Source organism: Acipenser ruthenus, chromosome 17 (genome assembly GCF_902713425.1).
Source record: "Acipenser ruthenus chromosome 17, fAciRut3.2 maternal haplotype, whole genome shotgun sequence".
NCBI lineage: Eukaryota > Metazoa > Chordata > Actinopteri > Acipenseriformes > Acipenseridae > Acipenser > Acipenser ruthenus.
The window spans coordinates 19,108,841-19,133,101 of record NC_081205.1 but is presented as its reverse complement, the minus strand read 5'-3'; the positions used below and the strand labels follow the sequence as shown (position 1 = coordinate 19,133,101).

General features: G+C 38.5%; 1 protein-coding gene across 1 annotated transcript; it reads right to left on the bottom strand.

Annotated features, from left to right (window-relative positions):
- Positions 1-7,492: 7,492 nt before the first annotated feature.
- On the bottom strand, positions 7,493-13,327 carry LOC117423066 (uncharacterized). Its single transcript, XM_034038469.3, has 6 exons — positions 13,026-13,327; positions 12,002-12,141; positions 10,604-10,671; positions 9,411-9,518; positions 8,278-8,379; positions 7,493-7,689 (listed from the first exon to the last, which is right to left on the bottom strand). The coding sequence occupies exons 1-6, from the start codon at positions 13,152-13,154 to the stop codon at positions 7,601-7,603; spliced, it is 636 nt and encodes a 211-aa protein (XP_033894360.2). The 5' UTR covers positions 13,155-13,327; the 3' UTR covers positions 7,493-7,600.
- Positions 13,328-24,261: the final 10,934 nt, after the last annotated feature.

The following is a 24,261-nucleotide window of genomic DNA, read 5'->3' as shown; positions in this document are numbered from 1 at the left end:
TGTTTGGGATTCTCTATAAAGTTTTAAACTCAAAATAGTTCTATTATTTCAACCACCGTTGCTCTGTGATTCATTTTAAAGGAATTCATTATATTTTACTTTGGGGGAAAAATTAGGTTGCTAGACCCATTATCCACTAAATGAATTTAATATGTGTGTATGCCTCAATGTTTAAACACAATTACTTAGTGTTTTGTGTTACATTAAGAATGACTTCTCATCAACATGTTTGTCTAAAGGAATTAAGTTTTTTTTATATATGCCACACTCCCTCCTTCAGAATTATGTTTCTCTCCCACTAGGATTGAGTTGAAAGCAATCAGTTTCCACTGGCAGCAGAAAGATTTCAGTACAATTTAAATTGAGTATGAGTTTGGAATTCAGAGAGAATCTTCTCATGACTGATGCTACATTCCCATCTGCACCATGAAACAAGTCTGTAAAACTCAATCTCATCTTGTTCTGATATCAACTTGGTCTGCCACTGGTTACATCTGCAATCTACAATCCACGTTTCGGTATTGTTCTATATATAAATGAATTCACCAACCTCTAGCACTTCCACGACAGTACAATATATTCACACACTCACATTCTGCCTACATATTTTTTTTTTCTGCAGTCAGAGATTTAAATGTCCTTCACATTAGACATTAAATTAGGTTACATCATCAGCACACGCTGCGGGTGGAAATGAACAAGTCTGATTTCAAATCTCAGGGGCAGATGGAAAGGTAGCTTTAGTGGGATCCAAAAAATAATAATAAAGCAAACATGTGGTGTTGGTTTTAATTTGAGTCTTTGTGTGACAGTGACTGTGTCGCAGTACATTTCTATGATTTGAGGTGAGCTGAGTTCAAGGAGAGCACTGTCACATGACCTGTGCTCTCTGGGAGCAGATTGAATTCTATCCTGCTGATGGAAACAGTGGTGGTCTGACTAAGGCCATACAAATTGAGTTGTGCACCGCTGTCTCAGTGGCAAGACAGTAATATATAGTAGCAAAACATGCTACAGTACTAGAATAATATTTTATCAGAAGTTCTATATAAAACCATTTAATTGTAATTTTCCTTTTAGTTTTTTGTTCAATATGTGCAGTGCTTTGGGTAACACAAAAAACTCTTTAAAAGGTGTAGTTGTTTTCCAAGATAGCATTTTTTTAAAGCAGTAAAACAGCAAGAGGCCTCATTCAGTGACTAAGTTCTAGCAGTTAAAGACCTTCTCTGTGTATTCCAGGTAATTTGTTTTCATGCAAAGCACTTGTTAAAAATGACCAATGGTGAATGGAAACTTTTAGGTTTATTTTCTTGTGATCTAGCATCTTGTTTACGGTTATGAGTACAAGATGGATATGGCCAGAAATAGGTTGAAACATCAAAGCATTTTTTTTTTTAAACTAAAAAAGTGTTTAAAACCACTTTTTTACTCTGATGTGGCTGGGTGGCTTAGTAATAGGCACACATTTTAAACATCTAATAAACCTCATAGGATAAACTATTCCCACATCCAGTCGGTGTCTTATTTCCCTAATCACATTCACACAGTGCCACTCAAGGACATAAGAACAGTTTGAGAACGAGAAAAGGCCATTCGGCCCATCAAGGCTTGTCCCTTGTTAGCACAACTTTTTCCCCTACTGGGAGGAACTAATTTAAAAGCTCAGAATCTGTGTTCCCAGTGTTTTAGATCCCACTACTTCACCTGGTAGGCTATTCCATGCATGTATAACTCTCTGTGTAAAAGGGGATATGTTAGTGTCTTAGAGTTATACAGAGTTTGCTGTAGTTCCATTACAGACACTTAGATTAAGGTTTTAAAATACTGTACATTATCTCCTCCTGGGGATATAGAAGAGGCGCTGTCACACTTCACATTTTCCATATATGTGGAGATCTGCTTAATATCCAGTTGTCATAAAATGTGGTGTTAACATTATTTAAAGTTATTGAGAATATGCTCTTTAACGCTAGACTCTCCTTTTCTTGGGTTGAAAATCATTTGGTTCTTTGCTGGGTTTTTTAAACTTTTGGTATATGTAGATATTTGAATTACAGCATGTGAAAGCAGGTTGTGGGTTTTTAAAAAGGAACAAAACAATGGGTTCATGATGAAACCCATTTCATCTCATATATAATAATTATACAGCATTTCATTGTTTTGTTTTCATAGCATTTATGCCAGAGGAAGCCAAGAAGGATTCAGTCAGGACAATCTTGTGTTAAATAACCACCTTTATTATAATACAAAATCTTACAGATTTCCAAAAACGTTGAACCCAAACAATGGGTGAATAAATTAAAAATAAAAATAGTTGGCGCACAGCCTCCTCCCTTGGAGCATCCCGGTGCCGCCTGCTAAATAAAAAAAAAACTATAAAATAATAAATCTATGTGATGTGTTCATCCCGGGGAACAAAAATGATTAGGCAGAGGAGCATCGTATACTCCCCCAGCCCCCCTTTAAGACGAGGCTGGGAGTGAGGTGGTGGTGGTGGTTGGGGAGGAGGTTGTAAATCGAAAGCACAGCACGACTGAGATTGCAAAAAAGGTATATATATATATATATATATATATATATAGGTATATATACATAAAACATGATACTGGCACTACACTAAGTTAAAATATTTGTGTGCAACCTACGCTTTTTAGCTGAATTATACTTGCCGAGTCATTTCACCTGAAGTGTAAAATTGTCCCCACCCCTTTACTTGACAGACATGCTTTCAGCCAGTAACATTCTTTGACCCAGAAGACACTGCTGGGGTGCCATGGCCAAGGAATTAAAGCAGCGTAACAGACTTCCTGGAAGGTAAGGCAAACAAACTGAGAATGCCGTGTAGTACTTTACCAGCCATCATGTTTTAAAAAGAAAATCCATGTTTGCTATAACATGTGTTTCACTCAACTGCACATTTGAGACCTGTAGGTAACGGAAGTGCAAAAGTATTGTACTTTTTATCCTATTTGACCAAGTTATCCCATCTACTACCAACTAATACGCATTTTTTAATGAATCTTTTAAGCATGTAGATTATTTTCTACTGATTTTACTGTACTTTATAACTGCTCTTATCTGTAAGATGATATATTGTAATGTGATACTTTGTATTGTGATATTTTGTAACAATTGTAAGTCACACTGGATAAGGGCGTCTGCTGAAAAATAAATAAATAATAATAAAAATAATAATAATAATAAAAATAATAATAACAAGTCATAAAGACGGCCGGAATGGGTGGCGTCAGACCAGAAACAGGAACACAAACGACAGAGACTTGTGGTTTGGTGAAGCTGAGCGAATGGTTTCGCTCAGCATTTCATAAACAGCACAGAAAATAAAAGGTTTGTAACAAAACACAGGACACGGTACTATACGCCAAAATAAAAAGACAAACAAAACGAACTAAACAGTGCACAGACAGACGAACAAAACACGGTGAGCAGATTTATCTATTATTACTTTCCACAAATACCTCCGTCTCCAATCCCGTTCTCCACTCACCGAACACCCAAACCCCGACTGAAAATGTGCATCTATATATACTGTTGTGGTGGGATTCAATTACTAATTAATTATTCACTTGAATCCCAGCACGTGAATTAATTCTGTGCAAGCCCGTGCTCACATATTACATTTAACCAGCACGTGAAGTGATTTGTGGCCTCCTCGTGCCTAAATACAAATCTACACTTTTTAATACACGTGAAACACAGACCCGTTTATATCCCGTGTACCAATGACTATACACCAACATTTACACACGCACGCAACATACAACACATAATATGCACACAGGGGCGGGGCACATTGCCACAAATAATAATAATAATAATAATAATAATAATAATAATAATAATAATAATAATAATAATAATAATGTAGTTTTAAGTGACATTTTAACTTTTTTTTGATCTATTGTTCCCTTGCCTTTGTTTTAATATTTGCAAGTGTTCATTTTTTTAAAATTTTAGTCTTTTATATTGGATCAAATACAATGAGAAATCTCAATAACACCAATTGTTCTTTTATAGTTTGTTGTGTTCATTCTGCAATCAATTTAATACCACATTCAGCAATCAATTCTGTAGCTTTAAATACGTTAAAACACACACACACACACACACACACACACACACACACACACACACACACACACACACACACACACACACACACACTTAATTCATAGAAGGACCTTTCATCAAGATAGAATCTATTCCTTCCACATTTTCATAAGTTTTATTCTGAATACATTTCAGCACCTTGAACAGCGACACTGTAATGAAATTGGTACATATTGTATTTCTTCTTTCTGCTGAATTATAATAAAATAATAATAACATTTGATATGGAGCCAGCATGTCAAATGAGAAAGATAAAGGATTCTGCTGTGTTTTCTCATATCAAAGACAATCAGCTCTATTACAAAACAAGCAAGGCTGCTCTGTATCAAATATGTTTGATGATATCTGAGAGATATCTAAAATAAATGTCTTGAGCTGTATTGAGACCAAGAATGTTATCCTTTAAAATATGTATAGCCTCTCTGAGGTTGGTCTTGCGACTGTGTAAATGGGGGCCGCTCACAATCTGCAGCAGCTCTTCAAATTGAGGTCTGGACCCATCGACGTCTACCTTTTCTTCTTTCGATGCATTCATTGTCTTTGACGTATTAAAATGAGTAGCAAAAACACTCTCTCTCTCTCTCTCTCTCTCTCTCTCTCTCTCTCTCTCTCAAGATAGAGATACACTCCTGTGCAATAGTCATGTTACATTTGTCTACTCTGATGCATTATGAGCATCAACAATTTACTCAAAGCCTCCAGTAGTGTATTCTAATATTTTAACAACCTTGACTTGCATAAAGAAGGAAAAACATTGAGTGAAATAGCTCACATCACTCGTGTGGTATCCGAAGCATAATCATCAAGTACAGAGAAACATCATCTGTAATTGACAAACCCAGGACTGGAAGACCCAAAAAGCTGTCTGACAAGGAATAGAAAGAAGACAAGTGTTGAATTGACAACATAACTGGCAAAAGGCACAGGTGTCATTGTCCATCCATCAACAGTCCAAAGCACCTTTGACCATTTTTCCATAGTCCAATTTTAGTCTTGTTCCCCTTTTCTTGGAGGTATTCTTACTGCAACACATCCTTTAAGTCCTGATTTCAAGCGTGACCTTCATACTGTTGATTTGATGGACAACGACACCTGTGCTCATCCTTGTTAGACAGCTTTTTGGGTCTTCCAGTCCTGGGTTTGTCAATTACAAATGATGTTTCTCTGTACTTGTTGATTATGCTTCAGATACCACACCTTGAAAATCAAGTGATGTGAGCTATTTCACTCAATGTTTTTCCTTCTTTATGCAAGTCAAGGTTATTATAATAGTAAAAAACAATAGTGAAGGCTGAGTAAATTGTTGATGCTCATAATGCATTGGAGTAGAAAAATGTCTCAGACTTTTGCACAGCAGTATATTTTGTTTTTATTATATATATATATATATATATATATATATATATATATATATACACTTGAACCCTCGACCCTCAGATTAAAAGTCTGATGCTCTACCGACTGAACTCTTTCCAGGCTCTTGGAAAACTAGTACCCACTTGGGCATGCTGCAGCTGTGGACTGCTGCGCATACAGAAGAGAAAGCAAAAAAGGACCAGTGTCTATTCAGATGCAGATCTTGTATTTAAAGGCTTAAAGATCATTTCTAATCAGGGCTATTTAAAGCACCTGTTTCCAGGTTATGAGAGAGATGCTTGAAGTATCTTTTCCAAACATGAGAGAGGAAGGTCCTGCCAAGACTACAGAAATCTGTTTTTGCTGGTTTTTAATTTGTACACAAGACAGTTTTAATTTTCTGTACCCTGATTATGCACAATCTTCCTTTAACCGGAGACTCTCTCCATCGGCTGTATGCTGTTTACTTTAGTGAGACATGGTGTTCTTTATTAGATCAAACAACCTTGAACTTGAAACTTGAATTTAAAGTAATTAAAGCTAACAAAATAATTATATAAATATTCTCACTATGCACATACATTTGTTATATATGTCTCACATGTGCAGTTTTGAAAGAAACACATTATAGCAAACATGTATTTTCATTTTAAAACATGATATCTGGTACTAGACTAAGTGAAAGAAATCTGTTTACAGATTGGAAGGTGAAATCATCCTCACCCCTTAAACTGGCTTCTTTCCTGTCAATAACTAATCAGCTCATGTTCACACGAGGTCACTCAGTGAGTAGTTTCCATGGAGGGTTAAATTCACGTTTTGGGGGGAAAGCTTGTGAGAATGTAATTTCTCGTTTTGGCCACACAGGAGGATTGGGTAGGTGAATCCCAATATTTTCTTCATTATATTGGTGATGGTAAACCCCTGTTTTTCAATGCCTGTGGCATAATGTTGATCACAACATGGACCTAAATGGGTTTCTAAAGTGTCATGCATATAGCCTTGTCTTTCTTAAATGTGGTATTTAAATAAAAAGTTCCTACCTTTTTTATGCATAGACACCATACTTTCCAGGACATACACAGCATAAGAATATATATGTCTCCGCATGGTTCATTAAAATATCAGCCCAGGCCTACCACTTCATTTGCATGACATTGTGAGAAAAGGGAGCGTTCTTGGAGAAGTGAAAGGCTTTGCAATAAAAATGTGCATTATAACTATCATATGGAAGATACTGAAATTGAAGAAGGAATCTATGAAAAAGACCTAGGAGTTTATGTTGACTCAGAAATGTCTTCATCTAGACAATGTGGGGAAGCTATAAAAAAGGCCAAGAAGATGCTCGGATATATTGTGAGAAGTGAATTTAAATCAAGGGAAGTAATGTTAAAACTTTACGTAAGACCTCATCTAGAATATTGTGTTCAGTTCTGGTCACCTCGTTACAAAAAGGATATTGCTGCTCTAGAAAGAGTGCAAAGAAGAGCAACCAGGATTATCCCGGGTTTAAAAGGCATGTTGTATGCAGACAGGCTAAAAGAATTGAATCTATTCAGTCTTGAACAAAGAAGACTACGTGGTGATCTGATTCAAGCATTCAAAATTCTGGAAGGTATTGACAATGTCGACCCAGGGAACTTTTTCGACCTGAAAAAAGAAACAAGGACCAGGGGTCACAAATGGAGATTAGATAAAGGGGCATTCAGAACAGAAAATAGGAGGCACTTTTTTACACAGAGAATTGTGAGGGTCTGGAACCAACTCCCCAGTAATGTTGTTGAAGCTGACACCCTGGGATCTTTCAAGAAGCTGCTTGATTCCGGGATCAATAAGCTACTAACAACCAAACAAGCAAGATGGGCAGAATGGCCTCCTCTTGTTTGTAAACTTTCTTATGTTCTTATGTTCTTATGACATTGTGAGAAAAGGGGGCGTTCTTGGTGAAATGAAAGGCTTTGCATGGCAACACTGGAAGGTGCAGGTAAATCTTTATTTGGCCCAACCTAAATGTCTCGAGTGAAACAAAAATACACACATGGAAAGCATATATATTAGGCTACCGCTGTAGGATAACAGAAACTACATTGTATTAATGCTTATCCAGGCAGTTTTATGTGGATTTGCTCTTTAAATCCTCGTCCGGTTTTGCAGGTTCAGGATGGGATGTTATCACAGACGTTCCTTCTTCAGGGCAAAGTTCTAAAGAATGTAGAAAAAGAAACATAAGTCAGTTATATTGTTGGAATCAAGCATCCAACCATGTTGATGCTGGCATGACATGTTTTCTATTTCTACAAACAAGTTACTGCTAATGTAGGTGCCAATGAGGTAATCAGTGCTTTAAGAACTAAGACGTTGATAAACGAGAGGAGGTCATTCGGTCCATTTATGCTCGCCTGGTTTCTGGTAGCTGATTGATCTCAAAACTTTGTCAGGTTGGGTCTTAAAGGATTCCAGTGATTCAACATCAACAATATAGCTAGGTAACCCATTCCATCCCCTCACCACTCTCTGTGTGAAGAAGCGTCTCTTTCCTTCTGTCCTAAGCCTATCTCCAGTAATTTCCATCTGTGTCCTCTGGTCCTGGTTTCTGTGCTGCGCTTAAAGTACTGGTTAGGGTTAACTCCTTTTAAGATTTTAAAGATTTCAATTAAGTAACCCCTAATTATTCTTTGTTCTAGGATACATAGAGACAGGCTGGTTGCTCTACATCGGACTCTATTGTCTTAAGATATAGATAGACAGATAGACAGTTAAGTAGATACATAGATAGATAGAACATGCTACCTGTCTCCTGATTATCAATGAAAACTGGAGGGGGCAATCCAAGACATTCAACCTGTTGCTTAAATTTCTCCAAGTCGGAGGCTTCAAACTTTCTTGACCTTGCTGAAAAAAAATTAGGGATACATTAGAATTTTTGGCACAATGCACAAAATTACAGTTTTCCACACAGCAGGTGGTGCACTTGGCTTCATCACAAACTGCTCTAACCTGATTCAATGAGATCTCCACCTAGCCCCCAAGAGAACATTACTCAACTTACAGGTTTTCCAAACTCATTTGAAACTTAAACAACATTAAATCACAAAGGATATTAATATATTTGTTTGTCTATCAAGTTATCACAAAATGTGTCAGGCGATAAACATTTCTTAAGTGGTCACTGGGTGATAGATAAACTCCATTGTCCCTCTCACACTGCAGCCCTGTTTAGAGTAGTTTACATGACTGTGTACCCTGAGGCAATCACTCTAAATAACTGACCAGATAATATGGATGCAACTTCCAACTGCAAGTGTAATTTACCTTTTTCTGAAAATATGAATGGCTCGCATGGTATACTAATCTAGCAATGCCACTGCCAAGGTACTATGTGACACTGGTATTGATCCCCTGCCCTGGTTCTTCAGGGCATGCAGGGCCTTTGTACCTGCACTTGCTTTGATATGAAATGCAGTGTATATTGTGTTATCCTTTTTGAAGCCTGCACTGACTACAGAAACCACAGTACAAAATCTTCTCACTAGGATTTAATAATTATTCTTCACTAATTGCTACAAAAAAATGGAATTAAAAACATCTTATACTGTCCCTAAGTTACTCACCTGGTAGACACGCGGCCGTGTGCTGTGCAGGGTAAGTCATAAGGGGAGCGCAGGTTTGGGGGTTAGGGAGGCAAAATCGGGAGGACCCAGCAGCCCCTACTGGCCAGTGAGCTCAAAGAGGACACCTGCAGGGCTGGCCTTTGTCCACCATTGGCTCGTAGCTAGTTGACATCTTCTGTCAAGCTCCGGGATGGAAACAGGCAATTGGCTTCGTGGTGGGATCAGAAGACACCCACTGATCTTCAGTTCTTCTGAGCTGTTGTGTCTGTTCTCCTCCTTTAATGGTGTATGGAGGGTATGTGCTGTACTTACCAAAAATGTAAAAAGACTTGGCCACATTACTTCCGTCGAGTGAAGTGAAGCTCATCAGGAGACAGTTTGGGCACGTTGCCATAAATGTTCCAGAGGTATTGTTCCGCACTGAAAAAAAATGGCATTGGAATGTTTCACTAATATCTAAAATCTAAATCATCTAGAAAAAGCATAGGTGTAGGGAGTGTGAGGTGTGTCATGCAATGGGTCAGATTCCAGTTACTGAACTTGTCTGGGGGCTGTGTGTGGTTTGCCTCACCATGCCACACTGACCCCTACTGGTCAGATGCCATACAAAGACTTGTGTCTAGGCTTCAGTAGCTTGCTTAGGGTCCTCATTTAAGTAGCCCATTGATATTTAAGCCTCCTGAATGGGCACGTGGGCTGTCACACTGTGTGACTTTCCATTGATATTTAAGCCTCCTGAATGGGCACGTGGGCTGTCACACTAAGTTCGAATTGGGGAGTGAGGCAGGGTGAGGGTTATTTGGAGTGAAGTCTGGCCTCCCGATAGACGGAGGTGATATTGAAGCTAACTTCCCTTCCCTTACCAAGATGGATCTGACACAAGTCTAGAACCGGGTTGCGATGGACATCTTGGCAAGGCAGCCACACAGGTGCTCCTGGTTGTATCTCATCAATACAGTGTTTAAGCAATATTGTTGGATTGATGGGCCAGAGCGTAGAGCATATAGTGGCGGTGTTAGCTTGGGAAGTCAGTTCTGTTGGAAATGCAAGGGAGCAAGGACACAGCCAGATTGAGAGGAGGCACTAGCCTTTCTATGGACATTTATTTATTTTGTCTCTGTGACCAGGGGCCGAAGGACTCCTTGTGACCAAGAGGGTCTGTAAGGACTTGGTGGATCCATTCGAGGAGCCAGCTCATGCTACATCTGGTTCCTGATTTAGCTTACCACTTGGGCAGCTTTGGCTTCTTTACAAAATAAATCAAGCCCCCTACCACTCACAGGGAGAAAACAGGTGTAAACTGGGATAAAACACATCATAGGTTACACAATTATTATCTGATAAAAACGTCTTTTATCATTCTTCTTGTGAGGTCCTAACACCTGCTGCACATTGTTGTGCAAATTACAATCCAATCTATTTTTTGAATACCAATCAATGTTTTGCATGCATTTTCACTACCATTGGTTCAACAAAAAATCTATAATCAAGTGCTGTTTACATACTTGTATAGGTTAGAAGCCCGCTGTGATTTGTCATAGTAAAGTATTCAGTTGTCCATATACACTTCTCACTGAAAAAGAGAAGACAAGTTTAACGTGTGCCTTCCTTAATTACTGTAACACAAAACTAGACTAACCCTAATGCAGAAATACAACTTAGTGTTTATTTCAAATGCTGTTGCAAGATCTGGATTGTTTTGATATTTGAACTGATCCCTTATAAAAGTTTACTACAGTAAATTTGTATGGTAATGTTGCAGTTGTCCCATGCTTTTCCAATGTTATACTATGCATTTATCATAGTTTGCCATGTTTTTAATATGCTTTGCCATACCTCTCTGGGCTTCACAATGGTTACCTATGCTTTACCATGCTTACACTGTGCTTTATTACACATTGTTATGATTTTGCTATGGGCAACTTTTATAAACCAAAGCCACTTCACTCCAACCCACTTAAAAGTAACTTTATTATATCTACAAACGTTACTGTTAACTTTTAAATGTATTCCAAAAGTCTCTGCCAATGCGTTGTTGGCTTGACTGACAAGCAGTATCAGGCCTAATTTAAAAAGGAAACAAAAAGGTTATCTAACTTATCAAAGGTATAATCATATAGTATAATAATGTACTGAAGAATTCAGCATGGCTGTTGAAGTTTGAAAGAGACCTACTTAGCAAAGATTTATTTGCCCAACAAAATAGTTGGAAATATGGCTAAATCTATTTAATAAATAGTACCAAATATGAAATGTCAATCATTAAGAACATGGCAACATTTTTATTTTTTTACATACATAGAAATACCTAAAATAAACTTAAATTGAATCACAACTTTTTTGACTAGAAGTCTCTTTCAGTGTCTTGGAAGAGATCTTCTGTTGGAAGCATTTGCCATTGAATTTAAGTTTCTTTTAGTATTTCTAAATTCAGCACACCAATTGTTTAATAGTTATGGATTATTTTTTAGATACTTAACATAATCATTTTAATCTCATACTACGCCAGGTTAAATACATTTATATTTGCAGGCCTTGCTTTCAGATAGTCTTGAACTTTCTTGGCCATTTCACCAGGAGGGTGATGTTGTTCCCACCCCTTCAGGACATTCGTTCCTGTGAATAACCAATCAGAAGCTTCTCCTAATGACTGACATGCTTTGCAGCCATTGAAGACACTACTCAGGTGAAATGGCCTAGGAAATGAAGAAGTTACACATTTCTTCAACTTTCTTTAACTTAGTGTAGTACTAGACATCATGTTATAAAATGTAAATGTTTAAAATGTTTGCTATGAGCCTATATAGTGAATCGTTAAATACAACAGGTATATTGTTAGTTATAAACTCTATAAGACACCTTATTCTTCTTGAATGGCGCAGGAATGAATTAAGAATACTTACAACAGCATTCCTTGCTTTATAGTAAAATTGCTGTCACTAACAGGCTGTAAGTCCATCCAAGAATTCCTGAACGTCTTGAACATGTCTATATAAGGCTTGTAGTCATTGGAAGCTGCAATTATAAACCATTTCCCATACACCTGTGGACAGTAAAGGGTCATATTATTTGACATGATTATAGTCTGTTATTATAGCCTGTTCAACAGAACTTGATCCAAGAAATGCCTGGGCAAGACTTGATGATGCCTGCCTTCACAGCAGAGGGAGATCGAGAGTGATTTCACCTGAATCACCCAATTAACTAAGCCTACCTCCAGAGGTAGTTTCATTAACAAATGAAGTACTTCAGGAGTAAAGGAAAAAAAAACATCCTCTCCACACACACTGGTGTTTATGCTTGCTTTCACAGTGCAAACTGAAGCATGGATGAGGTTGTGACAAGATTGTGGAACTATTAAGAGGGGAAGGTTGAATGTACTTAAACAATGCCAAATAAAAATCAAATCATTGAAAAGTGCACATTATTTTAGTATTCCAGTGGTTAGCTGCGTATCATACCCAGGTGAACTTCAGAATTGGGTAAAAACGTACTAATTCCTCCAAAAGCAGATCAGATGCAGTAGTCTATGTGTAAGCTGCAAATTCCTGACTAGCACCCTACTGTGAAGAGGGAGCTAGTGTGCATTATTTAGTTGAGAAGTGAATACAAAATTGCCACTTGTCGTAAAAAGTGCAATTGACTGTAACTGAGATGTTGCATATGCTTTGAACATCCCACCACTGCTTACCTTTTCACTGATGTGTACTGAGAATACAGTTTATTTTGCTGCCTCTGTGCTCCAGGGCAACTATCAAACTATTCACAGTACAGAAAAGACAACAGATCAATGGAAAATTGTAGAAGAGTGATGCACTAAAGCCACAGTTAATGAAAATGTATTTTTATTGTAAAACCAATGTGTATGAATGTCCGTCTTTAAATAATTTAAAAGATATAAAGACAACAAATAACAAGTCAGCATACCTCATTTGGGTTCCAAATTGCTATCGGCTTCACAGTATCGCTGCACTCCAATGGAGCTGAAGAGCACAGAGCCATTAGGCTGAATACAACTGAAAGATGTATGAAAGCCATATTTGAAAGTCGTAGCATTCTTAGCCCTCTGGTTACAGATTCAATAAACTGTTACCCGTGGTTGTCTATAGTCACCTCAAACACGGTTATATATACTGCAGTAACACAACACTTGCACAACTTCAGATGAGATGGAATCCAGGAATAAGAAGGGCTATCTCAGTACTGGAATAGCTCCCTTCTACGGTACATTAACAAATATTTATTTGCATCAGATCCAAAAAGAGCTGTGTTACCAGAAGACTGACAGGAATCACTGGTTTGGCAATGGGCAATTCCAGCACATTGTCTACCTGTTGCAATGTTTGAAAGTCCAAGGTTAAGTCAAAACAAATATGCCATTCTGACTCAAAAATATCAATAACCTAACAAACAATCTTATACAAGTTAACTTAATTAATATTTCATACTACTGTGCTTTCAGAAACCAGACATGGTTTTATTTAAGGGATAATGACATTGTAGGGGTGTGTTAAGAGCTAATAATGAGGGAGTTCCATTATTATGTAGACACACCGCAATGTCATTATAACTGTTATACTACAACTTTTTAAAGTTATTTATTTCCCATTGTTTGTCTGAAAGAATACATATTTTGAGAGCAGGGTTGGAGCGTCCATGTGAAGCAATTAATCAGTAAGTAATCTTTCTGGAACAAGTGTCATTAATTATCTCTCAGCCATGATTTATTTGCCTTTCCGTTACTAAGTAATAACAGAACGCCTGAGCTCCATAGAAAACAATGGCAGAGCAGTGTCCATTTGTTGTATAATTATGAATATATAACACAAATGTATTTCCCGATATAGATATATACTATAAAAATGACATATACTGATATATACTAAAATAATATATAATACAAAAATGTGCTAAGGAGCACACAGTTAAATGATGTTTGGCTGAAGACAATATCCCAAAATGTGAAGTGCAATTAATCAAACAGAACCACGGTCCTTAAAATAATGGGGGAAAAAATGCAGTAAATGTCGACTAGAACAATGTTTTGGAGTGTAAGTAGCCTCAGTGGCTTTACTGGGCTTTGTCAAATAGCAGTGGTAAAAGTACACATTAGGACTTCAAAACAATCAAAATCATCAAATGTTGTTTTCTCTCTTTTTTTAATAAAAGTGCCAATTGGCTAAGTACGTGTATAGGTTTATTAACACTTCTAGTTGGATGTTAAATTTCCAGTAAAGCAGTCTATAATATTAGAGGACAGTTTGTGTGTGCAGTATGTAAGCAGTCTTTGGCTTTTAATCGCAGTCAATTAACTGCTTTTTGTGTTTTCCTATACAGAGACGTTTGCCATCCTTATAACCCCATTCTATATTCTGCTACAGAACTGTAAAAACACCTACAATTCAAATGAACCAAGAGATTCATAATCAACTACAACCAACTCTTTTATACTGAACACAGGAGGCCAGATTTAGCTCAGGGTTGTTGGGGAGTGTGTTATAAATGCCCCATGTGTGGTTCTAGAAATGGCAAAGTGGGTGTTGGAAACCATCAAAGCCTATGTATTTGATAAAGGGTTTTAACTGATGAATTGTTTAACTGTCTTCTCTGGAAGTCTGTAAAATGAGGAGGGAGGGAGTGTTGCAAGTGAGCAACTTAAAAAAGTAAGTACTTTTTCTTAAAAGGAAAAAAGAAACTTGGTCAAATCACGTCAAAGTGTGCTCGCTCACCAGTGGTGCACAGTAGAGGTCACAAATTCCAAGTACCCGGCACATCATAAATGATATCTTTCTAATTCCTGTGCCTGAAGGTATAAGAAGAATACTCTGTGGCTGCAAAATACCGACAGTATGTAGCCTGCTGGGGTCACATGACTGCAACCTCTCACTTGGATTGTTTACATCACGTGGTTATGTTCGTTGTCTTCAGCATTATTCAAATGCTGAGGACAAAGTAGAACGTACAGATCAGTATTAAACAGTACATTTTTCTATGAAATCGTTTAAGCAACTAATGTATGTCAATGAAAATATTATAGGAAGGTTGGTGTTTCTTATGTGTTTCACTTTAAAACCAGACATCAGGAGGTCCGGGCTTGTTAATTCCTGTCACACGGACACAGATGCCAATTCCCGGACTGTCCGGTCAAACCTGGACTGGTGGCAACTGTGAGACGGAGATGGTGTTGAATTCTCAAATGCTGTGTAACCCCCTGTCACAAAGACGGCCGGAGTGGGTGGCGTCAGACCAGAAACAGGAACACAACAAACAGACAGAGATTTGGATTTTGGTTAAGCTGAGCGCGTGATTGCGCTCAGCATTTAATACAGAAAATAAACGGCTTGCAACAAAACACAGGACAAGGCACTTGAGCCAAAATAAACAGACAAACAAAACGAACTACACAGACAAACACGGTGAGCTTCTTTTACTATTATTACTTTTACAATACCCTCCGTCTCCTAACCCGTTCTCCACTCACCGAACACCAACCCCCAGTGAGTGAAAACATGCAGCTTTTATGCAGTTGTACCGAGATTCGATTGCTAGTCAATCATTCAATTGGAATCTCGGTACAACTGCACGTGAATTAATTAAAGTGCAATTCCCCGTGCTCACATATTACTTTTTACTTGCACGTGATGTGATGTGCCATCCCCGTGCCTAAATACAAATATACAATTTACACACACGTGAAACACAGACCGCTTATATCCCGTGTACCAATGCCTATACACCAACATTTACACACAACACGTAACATATAACATACACAGGGGGGGGCACTTTGCCACACCCCCGTAAACAACAACACACATTCTCCCCATTCACTAACGCCGTGACCCGTCCCGTTCCCCTTACAATACATGTAACATATATAAAAGACAGACAAGACAAACTGAACAGACAACAGGTCCTGCAACAAAGCAATTGTCCGGGTCATTACAAGATCAAAATCTCAGAATGAGGATGATGAAGATGAATGATGGCTCGAAAAATCTCATGTCTGGAGAATTCTCAGCTGGCTGACTTATCTTTCAAAATACCGTTTGTCTCAACTAATCGTGTAACACTGACAGTTAACACAACACGCTTCCAAACTGAAGGTTGTAGTTTCAAATCCCACGTATACTAGACCTTTTTTATTCATATAAAGTTTTTTTTTGCAGGCAAATGTTCTATTTTAACAGAAATAAATCATTTAATATAAATGACATAGACGTCACAATAAGTGCGTTCCCTAGTATATTTTTATGTTGACAAAACAAGTTAATTGTCATTAAAATCGGATGTCTTGTAAATGCCTTTGCAAATACAAGTCATTAACTATTTAGGTCTTCTACTGAAACAGCAATTCCTCCACCAATATGTGCACTCTTCGTCTGGTTATGTCTGGGATATTCTCGGGCACTGCTAGCTCAATAAATTGAATATATTTCAATTTCTGTCGACTTCAAATGTTCATCCAACTCTTTTTCCGGTGATCAATCGGGGTTAAGTTAGAGATTGGATTACAAATACTTTTAGGATTTTACGCAGTGGACTCCTACAACAAGGCAATCACTAGAATAGTTATCTTGTATTAGAGTGTCCAAAAACAGTATCTCTGTTCCAGCTGCTCGCAGGCTGGATCTTCAGATTGTCACAGTTCAAAGACTGGTTTGTGTATCAAGATCATGTCGGGTGCCCTGAGAAATTTCTCGAAATTATACATTTTCATTGGGTATGTAAACTTTTGACTATTGTATTTGTATTGTGTTGTAGCACTGCATTGTGGTATAACAGTAACACATGCAGCGACTGTAGCGTGCTGAGGAGACACAGCTATTATTGCCTCCATAATCAAGGAGAGCCAATGAAATGCTCCCTGTGTAATCCCCAGCTGAAATCTGCAATTTGGCACAGCCAGGATGACAACCTGCACTTCCCAGACTGCATTAGTCATGCTGCACACCACACAGCTTAACCAGAAGAGCCTCTCGTGGAACCTTAACATCTTTAATTACTGGTCAAATTGATTGCAGAGTCAGTTCCATGCCAGCCACCATCTTTGGATCCAAGTCTACCTGTGTTGTTTACAAGTGACGTAGTAGCAGTAATATCCTTGGAAAAATATTGCGCCTGGAAACATTGTCTTCTGATTGGTTACCACCATGGAGCAGGGACCTCTGATTGGTTTAGACTATTGAAATTCAATATTAACAGTTGCTTTCACAGACCCCGATTAGCACTAATCGTGCACTATCCAATGTTACTTTAGGTAAGATAGTCTGAGATTAGTGCTATTTGGGGTGTGTGAAACCAGCTGTAAGAGTTCAGATAGAGGCTTGCCATTACCTCTTCTTGTGAAGATACTGAAGTTTAACTATTTAATGATTATTACTGTTTAATCATTTAGCAGACGCTTTTATCCAAAGCGACTTACAGAGATTAGGGGGTGAACTATGCATCAAAACTGCTGCTGCAGTCACTCACAAGGACATCGGTTTTACATCTCATCCGAAGGCAGTCAAGTTATAACTACCAAAGGTGTTTGTCAGTGGTTGATTTTGTTTTTTCAAACCATTCTACTGCAGATTATGAGATAAAAAATGAATTTCAATGACCATTTTACTCAGGCAGTTTCCAAAACAACATTGTTCTTTTCCTAAGTCCACTAGTCAACCACTGCTGTTTGTTGTAGCATCTCCATTGATCTCAATTTGAGCTGAGTGTTTCAGAGCCCATAAGATAGAAACTGGGGATTGAATCAGTCCAGACACTTCACATGCAGGACGTTGTCTGATTAAATCAGCCCGAGTCACTGAGAGGGTTACTGTTTATTTGTATTTATTTAAAGCCACAGGATAGGTTAACTGTGCTGTGACATATTCCTATCACAGTATTTCATGCTCCTTTCACTGTCAAGTGCCCTTATAACAGCTTACCTGAATTTTGCAGTGTTCCCATGCTTTCCCAGTGGCTATACCATGCATTAACCATCGTCTGTCATGTTTTTAATATACTTTACCATACTTATTTGGGCTTTACCAAGTTTTCACTGTGCTTCATTACACTTTGCTGTGCTTCATACAGAACTAGGTTTACATGTTTAAATGAGTATCGGTACTAGAGCTTTACACGTTTAAAGCATTAAACTAAGCACACATGTAAAATCTTTGAGTTACAAAGATTAAGATTAAACAGCATCCTCCAGATTTATACTACAGGACTAAATAATTTATATTTAAGGCAACACTACAGCTCTACAATTCCTCATGCAAATCTCTTGTAATGTGGTTCTATTAATTGTAGCTAACAAAATAATGTAATCTTACCCGTTTTGCACTTCCAGTAGCTAAATAGGTCTCAAATGTGCAGTTTAGAAAGAAACACATATTACAGCAAACAAGTGTTTTAATTTTAAAACACAATATCTGGTACCACTTTAGTTTAAAGGAAGCTCAGCCTGTTAGATATGGAATTTTTGTTCGCTTCGATCACTTTAGAGAGTCTGAATCACAGCCATGCTTTATTTTCTGTTCTGTTATGAGAAATAACAGTTTGATGTTAGTAGATATGAGGGTGTGAAAGGGTAGCGTCACGGCCCAGGCTGGTTACCCTCAGGAGGCAGACTCAGAAACAGGAGCTTTTCAGTGGAAGCACAAGAGCGCGTATTTATTAACAAAACAAAAAGGTTTAAACAAACAAAACAACTATACCAACAAAAGAAACACCCGCTTTCTCAGTGCTTTAGCTGTGCGCACACCCTGCTGCTCAGAGTTTTACCTCCCCTACTACCTCCAGCTAACAAAGGATTTCTCCTTCCTTTTATACCATGTGGCTGAGACTTGACTGATGATCAAGCATTCAATCTAGACTTAGCCACATTCCACCGGTGTGTTCGGTAGGGATGGAATTAACCCCATCCGTGCCAAAAAAATACAAAACACACCCCAACACTATTTACCCATGCAGGCTTCCACCATGCCACACAGGGCTAGACTATAGATACAGGGCTATATTCAGCTGATCTAAACAGCCATAGCTTTAAAAACCTGTTTTATCTTCTCTTACCCTGGGCAGCAGTTTGGAGTAGTGGTTAGCGCTCTGGACTCTTGACCGGAGAGTTGTGGGTTCAATCCCAGGTGGGGGACACTGCTGCTGTACCCTTGAGCAAAGTACTTTACCTAGATTATTCCAGTAAAAACCCAACTGTATAAATGGGTAATTGTATGTAAAAATAATGTGTAAAAAATAATGTAATTGTATGTAAAAATAATGTGATATCTTGTAACAATTGTAAGTTGCCCTGGATAAGGATGTCTGCTAAGAAATAAATAATTATATATACATGCACTCATTATGCAAAGTTCTGAGTGCCTTTGCTTTGATTGAGTTCTATTGATTTTTTTTTCTTTTTCTTGTATGAACTGTTTTGAAAAGCCTGAGCTTCTAATTTCTTTTCCTCATTCTGTTTAGCGAATTTCTCTTTTGTTTGACCCCCTCATTGAGAAATACAAGTTTCAACTGGAAGTCTTTTTCAACATCTTCAAATCAATGTCTTGAAAAAGACTTCAAGTCGAAGCGTTTGTCCTTGAATTTAATACGTTTCTTTTAGTATTTCTAAAATCAGCACTATTGTTGCGCTACTGTAAAATCAATTTGACCCTGTCTGTTCATTATGACATGGGTTTACAAGAAACTTCTAAATGCTGTGCTAGTGGGTATCATTGTATGAGAATTAAGGAGGGGCTATGCTAACATTTTGGATGTAATTCTCCCTAACAACTGTACTGTTAATTTAACATGCATTGCATTAAAAAGGGTGTTTACGATGACTTTGTATGATTTTACATGATAGTACAGAAATGTTTCAATTTTACTAACCTAATCAAGGTTTACAGCAGATGTAACTGGACCCTTCAACTTGTCGTCTCTGCCCGATGGTTAAATTGATTTTTTTTGTTAAATGTTTCCATTAAGTTTCTCTAGTCCCAATAGGCAACTTCCGTTGAAGTTTAGTCTATTAATATGTGTTTCATGCTGTTACCCTTCTTCACTCAGCAATGCCATCATCAGTATCAATAGCTTCACTGCAATATGAATTTCAAGTTAAAACAAAATGTCTGATAAAAGATGTTTGATTCCACCGTGTAACAATTTTTTTTTTTTTTTGGGTTCCTGGGTAGTAAGTGTTATTTCCTAATTGCTTATGCCTCAAAAGTATAGAAAATGGCTATTATTCCCCACAAACTTTGCTTTTGTGACCAGGACAGTGAAATTTTGAAATTTACCTATTTTCCAGAACATTCCAGATAGATTCAATGCTGAGTAAACTTGGAGTAACTTCTAGAACTTTCTAGAACTTTCCAGTAATATAAATTGTAGTATAAATACAGGGGCCTTAAGCCCACCAGTTCAGTTTAGTTCCAGTGGATACATATCTGCATTTTTCTGAGATGGCATCAAGAGGCTGCAAGCATCTGGCAGACGCATTTTGCTATGTCTGCGGCCAATTTATCAAGACAAGAGCGAAAAAGTACTCCGTGGTAGCATCTGCTAAGATGTGTGAGGCCTACAAGGCATATTTCGGCATGCCTGTCGGGGATCAAGACAAACCCTGGGCACCTCATTTCACCTGCGAGCACTGCAAAAAAACTCTGGAAGGTAAGATGGACAATTGTTGCTCGGAATTTTATGTTATAAAATTTGTTAACATTTTTAAAATTGTAAAAGTTTTTAATTTTAAAATGCTTTACAATTTTCAATGTTATTGAAAAAATATATCATATATGAAAAATGTTGCGAGAATCTCTTACACATTAGTCATGGGTGAAATAAATGTATTTTTGTAGGATGGTACAGAGGGGAAAAGAGAGCCATGAAGTTCGCTATCCCAAGAATTTGGCGGGAACCCACTGACCACTCAAGCAACTGCTACTTCTGCATGGTGGACCCTTCCAAGCGGACCGAGTTCTCTGTGGGGAGGAACAACGTCAAGTGGGAGCCACTGGTGGACCCCCGGAAGGTGCTGATGCCACCACTGCACATCAAATTGGGCCTTATGAAACAATTTGTCAGAGCTCTAGATAAGGAGTCGGCAGCCTTCAAGTACCTTCAAGACTTCTTCCCTAAGCTGTCTGAGGCAAAGGTCAAAGCCGGTGTCTTTGTCGGACCACAGATAAAGAAGATCCTGGAGTGCAATGAATTCCCCAAGAAGCTCACTAGTAAGGAGAAAGCGGCTTGGAACAGCTTTGTCGCAGTGGTTCGGGGCTTCCTGTGCAATCACAAGGCCGAAAACTATGTGGAGCTGGTTGAGACTGGTGAAGAACTACGGCACAGTGGGCTGTAGGATGTCCCTCAAAGTCCATATCCTTGATGCTCATCTTGATAAATTCAAGGAGAACATGGGAGCATACTCGGAGGAGCAAGGCGAGCGCTTCCACCAGGATATACTGGACTTTGAACGCCGCTACCAAGGACAGTATAACGAGAACATGACAGGAGACTACATTTGGGGGCTGATTCGTGAAAGTAATTTACAGTATAATCGTAAATCTTGAAAAACTACTCACTTCTAAATCTTTTGTCGTCATTTTTGTATTACTTTAGTATAAATACATGTTAATTTGGATTCATATGTTGTTTTTTTCTGAATTTATGTGAACGAAAAGACACAAATTCGCCCGTTTTCTCATTGGAAATAGGTAAATTTCGAAATATCACTGTCCTGGTCACAAAAGCAAAGTTTGTGGGGAATAATAGCCATTTTCTATACTTTTGAGGCATAAGCAATTAGGAAATAACACTTACTACCCAGCAACAAAAATTGTGTTACATAGTGACATCAATTACACTTTCAAAGAGAAGTTAAAACTGCAAGCATGATTCGATGCTATAAACTTAAAGTAATTGTAGAAAACAAAATAACTCCATAGCATTTATCTGCCAAATCTCAAATGTGCAGTTTTGAAAGAAACACATGTTATAGCAAACATGTATTTTCATTTCAGAACTAGATATCTGGTACTACACTTGGTTAGAGAAAACTGTTCACAAGCCATGCTGTTAGACTGTTTTGTACTTCCTGGGTCATTTCACCTGTCACTAGCCAATCTACTGCTTCCTCTATTGACTGACATGCGAATAAGGCACAACAATGGATAGTTTCCTTTTACCTAAAGTAGTACCAGACATAATGACTTAAAATTAAAATACGGTTGCTACTTGGAGTGTAATCGAAAGCTTTATTAGTTGAGCTATATGGTTTGGAGGAGGAGGGAGTTTCAGAGGAGGGACGAGGGAGGAGGGAGTTTCAGAGGAGGGAGGACTGATTTTCAGAGGAGGGAGTTTCAGAGGATGGAGGAGGGAGGATGGAGCAGGGCATTTCAGAGGAGGGAGGAGGGAGTTTCAGAGAAGGGAGGACTGATTTTCAGAGGAGGGAGTTTCAGAGGAGGGTTTCAGAGGAGGGAGGAGGGAGGACAGAGGAGGGAGTTTCAGAGGAGGGAGGAGGGAGGACAGAGGAGGGAGTTTCAGAGGAGGGAGGAGGGAGGACAGAGGAGGGAGTTTCAGAGGAGGGAGGAGGGAGTTTCAGAGGAGGGAGATTCAGAGAAGGGAGGAGGGAGTTACAGAGGAGGGAGATTCAGAGGAAGGAGGAGGGAGTTACAGAGGGAGGACAGAATGACTCCTTTTTGCCTGATGTACGAAGATGTCTTAATATGGACTCTGCACATTACGGCTTTAGTACCAAGCAGTTCCTTAGCCTTCCGCTCAAAAAATGAATGAATGCTTGTTTTTATATATTTCATGCTGTCTTCATATTTCATTAATTTTGCAGGGTTAATAACGGCTTTATGTTTTTTACTCACAACACCACCTCCTCGCTGTTCTTCAGCCCTTACGGTATGTAACAAGTTCTGGATCATCATTTTGTGTGGGTTTTGTTGTTTTGATGCTGATGGTCAAATTAAACATGTATCCATATCTGGTATTTATTGTGTGTGTTTCCAACAATTTTTCCTCTGCTTTGTAATCTGTCGTGCTCCTGCTGAAATAGCTCTATTACACCATATTAACGTGTTACGTAACCTGAGAACGCATTCATTTCTGTGCATGCTTAGGACATGCTGAAGCTAACAGGTTTCAGCGTGTCATAAGCATGCAGGGAAAATAACACATTCTCTGGTTTATTTTTGGAGGACTCCTTGAAACCACCTCAAGGCCCCCCGGTTGAGAACTGCTGCTATGCTGTACTAGCTCGGTAACGGATATGCTGAAGCCTAGATCAAAAAATAAATCAAGGCATTTTCTAAAGAGATGGTGAAATGCAGGGTGCTACAGCCCAAATACAAATTGTTTTGGTGTTTTTACTATAAATGAACTGTCACATACTGTGGTGTCTTGCTGTGTACTTGCAGAGAATGAGACATATACCATGCTAGGTTGAATTGTATTCAAGTTTACTGGGAGTACACTACAAGTACAAATGCAGACGTTGGTTTGGTATCAGTGTGTAGAATGAACCCTGTGGGTAGAGAGTGTGCTATACCGCCATACAGCTACATGCGGAGGCTGTGTGGTCCAGTGGTGAAAGAAAAGGGCTTGTAACCAGGAGGTCCCCGGTTCAAATCCCACCTCAGCCACTGACTCATTGTGTGACCCTGAGCAAGTCACTTAACCTCCTTGTGCTCCGTTTTTCGGGTGAGATGTAATTGTAAGTGACTCTGCAGCTGATGCATAGTTCACACACCCTAGTCTCTGTAAGTTGCCTTGGATAAAGGCGTCTGCTAAATAAACAAATAATAATAATAATGCAACATATGGAGCTGGACACCAGAGCGGACATGTGAACAATACAAATGCCATACAAGATTAAATAAGTATGACATTCTTTGTTACTAGAATCACTTAGAGTGCTCAGTCAGATGTCACACAGATTGGGTTTTCATCCAATTGGGCTGTTCATTATAGTATAATCTTGAATAATTGAATCCCTGTGGGTTTGTGTATTGTGGTGCTGTGGTGCCCATCACAAGCAGAGCAGATGGGTTGGCTTAGAATAGAATACTAATGGCTGCTAGTCCTGTGATATAAGGGGGGGTTTAGAGAGAGAGAGAGAGTTGGAAAGTGAGAAGTATCTTGCACTTGCACTGTAGAATGACAATATTGTTATTATCGGGTA